Source organism: Sander lucioperca, chromosome 24, assembly GCF_008315115.2.
Source record: "Sander lucioperca isolate FBNREF2018 chromosome 24, SLUC_FBN_1.2, whole genome shotgun sequence".
Taxonomy (NCBI): Eukaryota; Metazoa; Chordata; class Actinopteri; order Perciformes; family Percidae; genus Sander; species Sander lucioperca.
Window position 1 is genome coordinate 16,173,365 of NC_050196.1, and position 11,806 is coordinate 16,185,170.

General features: G+C 41.4%; 1 protein-coding gene across 1 annotated transcript; it reads right to left on the bottom strand.

Annotated features, from left to right (window-relative positions):
- Positions 1–1,169: 1,169 nt before the first annotated feature.
- Positions 1,170–10,132, bottom strand: desmb (desmin b). Its single transcript, XM_031291546.2, has 9 exons — positions 9,555–10,132; positions 7,020–7,080; positions 6,707–6,802; positions 5,181–5,342; positions 4,962–5,087; positions 4,657–4,877; positions 3,766–3,809; positions 2,892–2,980; positions 1,170–1,738 (listed from the first exon to the last, which is right to left on the bottom strand). Exons 1-9 carry the CDS (start codon positions 10,130–10,132, stop codon positions 1,697–1,699), a joined length of 1,419 nt encoding a protein of 472 aa, XP_031147406.1. The 3' UTR covers positions 1,170–1,696.
- Positions 10,133–11,806: the final 1,674 nt, after the last annotated feature.

Genomic DNA, 11,806 nt, shown 5'->3' on the forward strand with positions numbered 1-11,806 from the left:
GACCAACAACTCTTTCCATCGTGTGCATTGATTTTCTTTATTTGGGATAACATAACATCTCTGTCACCAGTGAAAATGTGAATACTTTGATAGCGTCTTTACCTTGTGGGGGGAGGGGGGAATGTATGGTACGTTTTTATTCATCCGTGGGAAACGGAAATGCATGATCTCTCCCCTCCGTCCCGTCCCCCATCGGCCCTGCGTGGCTTCTTTTTAGCTCCCACCAAACACCCTCCACCCTTTCATGTGCATTGATGTGAAATTTGTACATAAAACACAGCACTTACTAACTTATTTTTGTTATTATTACCATTTAATCATGTTACTTCTTCTTTTCTTTGGGATCTAATTTAATTGAGAAGTGGTCTTTTTCCAGTGGGATATTTATTTGCCGATTTATTTATTTCTCGAGCCCTTCTGTAAAGGAGAGTCCAATGTCATCATTGTAGGCCAGTAACTCCATGCTTTAAAAAAAACCCATTTGAATTATGACTATGATTATTAAAGCATGTGTTCCTATGGGCCTGTATATGATCAATGTGTGTGAGTCATCTTTTAACTCAAGGACATGCAGACATCAGTCAGCTGTAGCATGAAATCCACTTTACTTTTATTAGCAAATAATATTTGAAAGTCACAAGGGATTATCCCTCCTAAAAACAGCACCCTCGTCTCCTTTCTCTCGTTTCTATATTTTTTCCACCTCGCACAACCTATTTCCTCCTATCTCTCGCTTCATCTCCTTTTAATCTCCTCCATCTTCTCCTTTTTATCTGTCCTTCCTGCGTCCCTTTATTTCAAAACACAAACACACATGCATACAGTTCAGCTCATCCTGCTGAACGCTCCTGAATGGACAAAACAGGGACTGACCTTGAGGAGCATGATGAAAGCTGCTGTGTAAGAAAAGAAACCAGAAGAAAAATCATAATGCAAGAAATAAAAAAACAGTATTTCTGCATTTTCGGTTTGGATCCATTTGCACACTTTTTAAAAAAGAATAGAAATGCAGAAGCAGAGGATGTGCTCAGTTGATGTGAAACAACAGGTTTTCTGTGACATTTAACTTAAATTGCAGAGCAGTTCATAATGCTGGTACATGCAGCACCAGAGAATTTTATTTTCGGAGGCCGTCTCAAATGCCTTTACCCTTTTTGTAGCCTTTTTCCGATGCAAACATGCGGTTTTCAATGTTGTGATTTTAATATTTTGCCGATACATCGCAAAAAATCTCCATCTTATCAAGTCATTTTTTTTTATCTGTAACTGAGTCTTTTTTGATTGTACTGCAGCGACCTACCTTATTCTTCTTATTTCAAAACAGATTCAATTCTTCAAAGTAAATATGGTTTTCAGGTGTCAGTTAAACACAAAAATGACTCCTTTAGATGGAGTTTTTTGTTGCAGGGTAGCTTGTGCACAGTTACACACATGGATGTCGTATTCAGCTAAAGAACACCAATAAGCAGAGATAAATAAACCCTGATAAAGTTAATGACACCACCCCCTGCTTTAAATTCACATATTGCAGTGACTTTAAAACCAGAACAGTACAGGTTATGACCATGAGTCTGTAAAGTCTTTTTACTTTTAGTTTTATTCACTCATCTTTTCTTGTTTGCGTTCTTCTGTCAGACTCCGAGAAGGACAGATGTGTTGTTTTTTTGTTTCTTCTTATCTTCTCTCCTGTAGACCGTTACATGATATCTTTCTGGTGCTGCGTGGACTCGCTGACAACCTGGAGGGCAGAACCACAACAGTCAGTAGACTTTCAAAGGTATTAAAACACGCTTAAAGAGAGATAAAGACACTGTGTGTGAGTCAGGACACGTGTTCTCTGCCTGAATAAATGCCTCTTTTATTTAAAAGTGAAAGAGTCTTGCGCTGTGCATGATCTTTTGAGGATCTGCTCACAGCTGGAAGAATTAACCTTATAGTGGAAGGCGGTAAAACAGCTCAGAACAGCTCTGGAAAAAAACCCGCAGCATGCCATCCTTCAACAAAGTCGATAAGATGGAGATACCAGACATATTATTGAGAGAAAAAAAGAGCAACCACGACTCGTTTTAACACGTCTGAGATGTATGTTTTCCCAGGAAGCTGCGGGTGCACGTAGAGTGTTTCCACTGAGGTGGGACATGATGTCTGGCTGCCACTGAACCTGTGTGTGTGTGTGTGTGTGTGTGTGTGTGTGTGTGTGTGTGTGTTGAAAGCATCATGAATGCCTCCTGACTGATATGGGAAAAAACGTCACAATGTCGTGCAGCAGGGCCCTCGCTCTTTGTGTCATACACGAGTTTCAGAGCTGAAGACAAATGTTATTTGGCTGAGGTCGAAGGTCGTGAGTGCTAAACTTGTAAAATCACTAGGTATTGTACATTTAGCTGCCGCTCACTGAGCTATTATCCACTTCTACTTTAAAAACGAATGAAGAGTTTGTCTTTTTCAGTCTGAGTGCAGAGAATGGATAGTTTGGCTATTTAGGTCAGGGTTAAACCTTTAGGACATTTAAAGTGAGCACGGACGCGGTCTATGTTCTGATCAATATAAATGTAGGCCCATTAGTTAAAAGTGAGGGAGATTAAAGGAGTCAATATGTGAAAAATCGAGTGGTTTAAAATGCCGCTTGTCCAAGCGGAATCCTTAACCCTCTTATTTTTCAACATTTTTCTTCATGTTTTGGGGAATTTTTTCCTTGTGTTTTGTGGATGATAGAAGATAGAGAAAAGGAACGATAGGAATGACTGATGAGCTCATAAGTTGGCACGAAGTTTCCAGTTAACAAAAAGCTCTTTGTTGACCAAATTATTCTGCATTGGCACGATGCTTTCTACATTTTCATAACAACTAAAACCAGGTCCCTGTCTCCTGCAGACTTCAGTGTGTTTTACCTCTCCATCGCGGGTTTCGATGGTCTTGATGAGGACCGTTTTCTTTGAATGCAACTCAGTGGAGCGCTGCTGGTGCTCAGGGCTGGTCTCTGTTTAAACACAGCAACAAAGTATCATCATCAACAAGACAGAAGATCATAATAATCTGTGCAAAAACACAAAACGTGTGTATGCAGATATGTTATAAAGTTATATTTTTAGCATTTTAAAGTCTCCCTAAAATATTATATTGTATGGCAAAGGATTCAAAAATCCAGTCAGAGAACCTTTAACATTTAAATCCATTTTGAGGTATATACAGAAAATTAAACCATTGTAGCATCATAGTCTAACTTGTATTTAAACTCAACTAAACCAACCACATTTATTTTGTTTGTTATATTCAGTCACTTCTGATGGCTGATGCCATGTACAACATGACAGAAGATCATAATAATCTGTGCAAAAACACAAAACATGCAGATATATTAAAATTATACTTTTAACATTTTGAAATCCCCCTAAAATATGATATTGTACGGTGAAGGATCCGAAAATCCAGTTGGATGATTGAAAACTTTTAAATCCATTTTGATGTATCAGAAACAGACAATGAAACCATTATAGCAAAAATAAAGTTCTCATAATGTAGCCTAACTTTTTACTTAAACTCAACCACAGAACATGTTGTCTATTTAACAATTATCCATTTTTAAACGTTATTTTTCTTATATTAAGTTCTACTTCTGATGGATGATGCCATGTGCTGCTTCCACTTGGCATTTACATGATGATGTATCATAAATCAGGTGTAAAAGCTCCATCTGCAGGTGAACTGCATTGTGGGTGAGTGTCCTCTAGTGGTGTGTTCAGGTTACAGTAGGTGTGTTCGTACCTCTGTAGCTCAGGGTGGAGTAGCTCTGCACAGGCAAGGTAATCCTGCAAAGACGGGAATAAAAGTGTTATATAATATATTTAGTCCTTAATCGTAATTAATTTTATTTAATTTCAATAAAATATTGATTTTAAGGCTACAGTCGTCAGATTGTAGTTCAGTTCTAACCTGTCTGCAAATGAAGAAACTTGTTTTACCTTCTGTCAACAGAGCTTAATATTAAAACTCTTTTTACAGACAATACATACGCAACACATCTTAAAAGCCTTCGTTTCTTAAAGCAAGTCAAAATATAAAATGTTTGAAATAGTCCATTGATTATGTTCAGCAGGGGCGGAGCCAGATATTATATATAATATATATAAACATTCAGGGCTCAGCCCAAACCAAACCAGCTATATGCACTTTTTTCCAGGCCTTTGATAACATAATGCCTAAAAATCTGGAAATCATTTGGGAAAAAACATGGTAGTTGCCAAGGAAAAGAATCATCCTGCAGAGCCTACATCTTATTTTGTATGTCTTCATCATTCTGAAACCAGAAGTGTGACTTATTTTTACTTCTGCCTAAAAAGAGGCCAAATTGTCTGATGTTACTATTTTCAAAGTTAGCTAATGTAGGTAGGGTAGGATATTTGACGTAAACAGCATTACTAATTTACTAATCTTGAAACCTATTTTCTAGTAGAGTTCACAGAATTAACAGCGATATTTCCTCAGTGATCAAAACTTTTTTTGCTGTATTGATTTGCCGGTCCAGTCAGAGAGACTGAGGGGAAATAACCCAAAGTTAAAGTTATTTTAAAACCCTAAAATATTCATGGCTTTTGAGAAAACATTTGGGGCTGGAGCCCCTGATATTCAGTCTGTGTTCCTGGACTCCAGCCTCACCTGCTCTCCTCCCCTTCCAGCAGCTTCCTGTAGGTGGCGATCTCCACGTCCAGCGCCATCTTGACGTTGAGCAGGTCCTGGTACTCGCGGAGGTGGCGTGCCATCTCGTCCTTCATGTTGGCGATCTCCGCCTCCAGTCGGGCGATGTTGTCCTGGAAACCGCCAGCCTCGCGTGCGTGCCGGTCCTCCATGTCCCTCATCTGCCTCATCAGGGACTCGTTCTGGGTTTGTCAAAGAGACAAAGTCTGAAGTGTGTGTGTGTGTGTATGTGTATGTGTATGTGTATGTGTGTGTGTATGACCTACAGTGCCTTTAAGCGAATCAATCTCGCAGGTGTAGGACTGGATCTGGTGCCTGAACTCCATGGTCTCCTGGCGGGCCTGCTTCAGTGCCTCGTTGTTTTTACTCACTGCCTGGTTCAGGTCGGACACCTGCACAGACAAAGGTCAAAGGCCGTTATTACTATTAACAAGAATCTATTTATTTATAATCTTTAAAGCCCACCATGTCTCTCCCTCTCTCACCTTTGACTTGTACCAGTCCTCGGCCTCGGAGATGTTCTTGGCGGCGATGCCTTCATACTGGGCTCTGATGTCTCGCAGCGCTGCCGTCAGATCCGGCTTGGACATGTCCATCTGGATCTGCACCTGAGACTCCTGCATCTGCATCTGCAGCTCGCGGATCTCCTGTAGGAGGAGGAGGAAGACGAGGGGAGGTTAGAGTGGGAGAGTGGTGGGTTTTGGTGGTTGATTTTGTGTGCATTTGTCTGAAGGAGCACAGAAGGGATTAAAAGGGTTAATGTTGCGTACAGTATGTGTCTGTGTGTTTGTGCACATGTCCAGGTGGGAATGGGAGTAGCAATCAACCAGTAACAACCACAGAACCGTTAATAATAACAGCAGAGAACTGGCCAATACACCCCAGAAAACTACAGGTAACCAAGTCGGAACGTAAAGGGTAACACACTCCTGTGGCAAAACATCTAGATGCATACCTCGACTGCTTCTGTACGTCGGCACGTCCAGTGTGTGCTACTTAAAATATTTCCTACGCTCAGATTTATGCACATTCTGCTTTGCTTCTCTGTCTGTACACACTTGAACGCTCCATAGTTATAACTAATTTGGTGTGTTCTAGCCAGACTTAAACTTGTCACATCAGACAAGTTTAGGTCTGGCTAAAAAGACAAGACAGCAGTGCATGTATTCTTGGACCCAGCATCTAGCAGCCATAAGGCACTTTAGCACTCAGCAGTGGGGGTTGTTGCTTTGTGATCATCCTCTGTCACCCTGATACCAATCCTAAAAAAACACTAATCACACCACTAACACTACTGAAGCAACCACTTGGCTTTGGCATCATGTAGCAAGTCTTATCAGTGGCTGGTAACACACACACACACGCGCACGCGCACACGCACACGCACACGCACTTGACACGCACGCACACACACACACACACACACACACACACACACACAAACACACCTAAGCTTCAGGCCTCTGCTGTTCAGAGACGTGGGCGTCCACTGCTGCTACACTGAGTAATTTTAGAAGTACATCTGCTGTGGGAGATTTCAGAGCTCTGCTGCAGCACTGCTCAGGCCTGCTGCCAACACGCAAGCTTTGTGTGTGAAACTGTATACTTCCACAATCCGCTCGTTTGTTATCTCTCTCTCACACACACACACACACACACACACACACACACACACACACACACACACAAACACACAAACACACACACACACACACACACACACACACACACACACACACACACACACACACACAAAGACAGACAGACAGACGGACTACACAACAGATGCTAATAGACAGATAAATGCAGTCACACAGAATACAAACAAAGACAGGCAGAAAAAAAACAACTTTGATTTTGGTTTATCCCAAATAATCTTGCGATTAAGATCATCTGTGCATTGTTTGAAACATGTACAGTATCACTGTCAAATTGACCTTAATAAACCATAATGTTTGCACTTGTTGCAGTCAAAAACAAGTACAGTGAAACAGAAGAAAAAGAAGAGAACCTCTTCATGGATCTTCTTCAGGAAGGCAATCTCCTCCTGTAGCGTCTCGATGCGTCTCTCCAGGTCCAGACGAGCCAGAGTGGCAGCGTCCACGTCCTGCAACAGTTTGGTAAGTTATTAAACTTACTCAAACTTATTAAAAGTAAGTAGAGCAAATAGTTTGGTCCATGTTCACATGTGTTTTACAGAACAAATAGTACAAATAAATATTATCTATCAAGAGAAAAACGTTCACTGCAGAAATGTCTTTGACTGGAGTATTTAAATACTATAGTAATACACAGTTGCCGACAGTAATGCCTGAGCAACTCACCGCCCTGAAAGCAGCCAGGTTGTTTTCTGCGTCCTCTTTTTGGAGAATCTCCTCCTGGAGTCTGGAGGAGGTGATGAGAGACAATGATACCATAAATTGTATTTGATTCCTTGAGCAGTTCTTTTAAGGAAATTCCTCTCAGAACATTGTCTGTTTTACTTGTAATTGCTGCCAAATTGTGTAGTTTTTTTTCCAGGAATGCTGAGTCATTTATTCTTTTTTGGTGACCTAGAAGTAGTCAAATTTAAATTTACTGAGTCTAAAAAGACTGCAATTATCCCAAACTGTCAAATGTAGAAATAACCATCTTTCCATTACATCGTTTACTGTAATGTTGTACTACTGGGCTGAATACAATACAACCTTACAGCAACAAAAACTCAGATAAAAGCTGCATTTCTATTTTATTTTAAGTGAAAACTCTTTAAAAGACCCTCCAGTGATTATTTTATATTTAATATAAATTGCAGTAGTGCTTTCTTCTCTTTTCTCTGAATCTGTATAAAACTGGCCCTTAATGTAAACCACAGAGGGAGAAAGAGAAAGGACAGATCATCAGAGGTTCTTCAGATATGTGGGAGCTCTTTCCTCTCCTTTTATAGAAGAGGACTGTGTGTGTGTGTGTGTGTGTGTGTGTGTGTGTGTGTGTGTGTGTGTGTGTGTGTGTGTGTGTGTGTGTGTGATGAGCTCTTACTTTGGTCAGGCTTCACACACACACACACACACACACACACACACACACACACACACACACTAGTAATCCATCATTTTAATAGTTAATAGAGAATATTCTGGATTACAGACACACTCTGCAGACGAGTTTGAGAATGTGTTGCAATGTTGACTTCAAGTTCATCAAATGCAGTTCTTCATGTGAGGGTATCTGCACTTTGAATTTTATGAAACATGTTTAAAATATGATTTTATATCGGTTAAATGTAAGTCAACCTGAAACACACTTTAATATCGTGTGAGGAGTCCCTCAAGTAGTTTTAAGTATTATAAGTAGAAGTATTAGTTGTAATGCTTAATGGGAGCGGAGAGTGTAAATTGAACAATTTTAAGCAGTATTGGAAGAAGTATTCAAATATTTAAAGTGTAAGAGAGAGTGTTATATTATTATACTAGATTATTATTTTTGATGCAGTTAGAAGAGATAGCAGCATCTTAATGTTGCTTTCTCTTGTGTTTTATCTTTGTGTTTTTATCTGGTTTTCTTTTTCTTTTTTTCTTTTACAACATACTGTTGATTGTCTCAGGTAAATCAAATCAAATCTTTAAATACTTTATATACTCCTGGGTATCTGTAAGATGATCATAATTTATATATTGTGTAAAAAACTAATTAAAGTAAAAGTAATTAAAGCTGTCAGATTTTAAAGTAGTGGAGAAAAAAAGTAAATTTTTCCTCAGACATCCAGCAAACCTGTAAATGAATCATTAATTAACTAAACGGAGTGCTATTTTTAATGTTTATAAAAGTATTGTGGGTGTCTCCAAACCTGTTATGCAACAGTCCAACATCTCCATGCTTCTGCTGTCATGGACAAAAACAGGCTACCGTTATGTCTGTTTGTCAATCAAATGATATGACATGCTGAAGTTGATATGTTAGGTATTTATAATGATCCTCTGCTCCCTCTGCATTATTTCAAACCATCTTGTTTTATTTCCTCCTTCCTAAAACACACTCTGTAAGAAGCGTGTCACTCACTCGCTGAGTCAGTAGGCGAGTTAAACCTCAGCTTGTCTTCTGTCCCACTGCGTCAACAATGAGTCATCCTCAATCAATCTTTCTACGAAGTGAAAATGTATTTTTGTCTTTTTCATGATAAGAAGCAGCTTCGTGACAACTGCATTCAAATATAAAGTCAGGACCTCGAGCAGTATGGCCAAAACCTCTAAGAAATGGTCTGAAGAATGGTCCGAAACTTTGACTTATAAGTTGTCAAGATTGTTCAGGAAAAGCAGAACTTCCTGCATCATGATTAATCCCTCAGAAGGTCTACTCATCATTCAACATATACGCAGTTATATAAGCTTATTAAAGCAGAGAAAATGATCAACTTTGATGTGAAGTGTATATATATATATATATGTGTGTAGAAACACTGGCATGGTCCTTTAAAAACAGGCTCTAAAGATGCTTCATGTATCCACAACAAACAGCAGATCATTCAATCATCTACCACATGGCTGGTTAAATTATCACCCCATCCCTCCTGTCATCCACCTCTCCATCCACACGTTCATCCACCCTGTTGTCGGGGGAAATCAGCAGATATTTCTTGATTTGACTTATTCTCTTCCTATTTATTGGACTTTTAATGTCAAACTACCTGTTTTTACTTTTTGGTTACTTTTTTCTCCCTCTTGGTGAAAAATATTTTCTTCCACCTTCCTGTCATAAACTCACACACACACGTCCTCTTAAAGGAACACACACACACACACACACACACACACACACAATGTCTTAAATGAACACATACACGCCGTATTAAAGGAACACACACAGCGTCTTGCCCCTCCCACCTGAGTTTGAGCTTGTCAACGTCGTCGAGCAGGTTGTCGCGCTCCACCTCTATCCGCGACCTCTGATTGGTCAAAATCTCCACCTGCCTCCTCAGCTCGGTCATCTCCTCTTCGTACAGGTCAGCGATGCGTGTGGGCTCGCGGCCGCGCAGACGCTCCACCTCCACCGCCAGCGCCTGGTTCTGCTGCTCCAGGAAGCGCACCTTCTCGATGTAGCTGGCGAAGCGGTCGTTCAGGTGCTGTAGCTCCACCTTCTCGTTGGTCCGCGTGGTCATGAACTCCTGGTTGAGGGCGTCGGCCAGGCTGAAGTCCAGCGTCTCGCCCATGCCGGTGTAGGAGCGGCCGACGGAGGCCCGGGAGGTGGCCAGGGGCTTCCCGTAGTAGCTGGAGGAGACGCGGTACACCGGCGTGGAGCTGCTCCGGGTCACCTCATAGACCCTGGAGGAGACGTGGCCCCCGCCGCTGCCCCCGCTGTGGCCCAGCAGCGAGCGGTTGAGGGAGGGCGAGGCGTAGCTACCTTGGCCGAAGTGGCGGCGGTAGGAGGAGGCAGTTTGGGCGGAAGAGCTGTAGGAGGCCATGTTGGAAGATACAGAAAGCCTGGGGAGGGCTGCAGCATACAGAGCACTGAAGGAGAACTTTCTGCCCCCGGCTATTTGTAGTTACCCCTCCCTCGCTTTTTACCCCGTCCTCCCTGTGAACGGCCCTCCCTGTCTCTCTCTCTCTCTTTCTCTTTCTGTCACCTTCCTTTTCTCCAACCACTTCTTCATCTTCTACTCCCTCATTCGTTCCCTTTCACTCCTAATGTTCATTCTCTCTCCCCTTTCTCTCCCCCTCCACATAAACCTGCCTCCCTTCGTTTCCCCTCACCTTCTCCGTCTACCACTTCATTCTTTATTTCATTTTCCATCTTTCTCTCTCCCTCTTCCCCTTTGTCCCTCTGCCACTTTCAATTTAATTGGCCTTCTTGTGCATTGCAAGATAATGCAGCCAAACATGGGCGTCGAGGTTGTACCCTATATTTGTTTTTATTATTTTATATTCCTCCGTCAATGCTTTGCTTCTGGGGCAGCTACACGTGCTACAGAAGGCCGGTCTGAGTCACATATCCATGAGTTTGAAGGCTTATCAAACCCCAAAACACTGCACACTAGTTTAAAACTACAAGACAGGAATGTACAACTCTGCAAAGTTATTACGGCAACCAGGAATGTAGCACCTTGCATTGCCAGCTTTAACTTATTTTGTAGGGCATGTTGTCTTTGCAGGAGTCCTATGCATTGGCAACTCTAATTGAAATGAATGAGTTTGGCTGCGTTTTTGTCTCTAAATGTAACCAAATCTTAACCACAGTGAACACTAATATGGTTGTTTTTAAGGGGATGAAAGACCTATTAAGTCATTTAGTTTAGAAGACTTGTTGAATCATGCGCGAGAGAAATCCTTTTCCCCTGCATCTGTGATCTCATGACATAACGATGTGAGGATGCAAGGATGGTGGCTTTGAAAACTCTGCGTCGTCCTCACATGGTGAGGCACGGCAGGTTGTTAATGACAGCGCCTGTGGGAGTGTGGGGGGGGGGAGCTTTGACTAACCTGCCTTAAAAAGGAAAACTATCCCATCCTGAGAGACGTACAGTGTGTCCCTGCAGGCATTCCCAGAACAGGAGAATGCCCACATTCCCAAACAATATGCACCGTTAATGCTGATATCCAGGGTTCAAAATTAGCACCATCCACCAGCCAAATGCTGGTAAAATATGCAAGTGGCTGGTAGATTTGCTTCACTTACCAGCCAAAGAAACAATGGTAATCTATTGAATGGCTGGTAAAATTCGAACATTCACTTGCCATTTGGCTGGTGGACGAAAAAGTTCATTTTGAACCCTGCTGATATCATTAGAGTGTGTGACAGTGAAGTGGATTTAAAGGGAGGTTTCCCTCTGCCAGCCGACACACTGGACTCAAATGTGCTCTCATGTTGTGTTGAAAATGTGTTCAAAGGGAGAGAAAAAACCTTCAACACAATTTCTGAATGTCCTTGCATTTCCAGGAGTCATTTTAAAACATTTTATTTAAAACTTGTTTTGAGAGAATCAAATCAGCTGCAAAATCTGTGCGTTGCAAACAGTTTGATACAAATGTTCTTGTTATAATAATCTGTGCAGCATCAATTTATTGAATATATGTGTGTGCCCATTACATCTCAGCTCCTGCACCTCCAGCAAGCCTTTATTTGGTGAGCAGTGATCTTT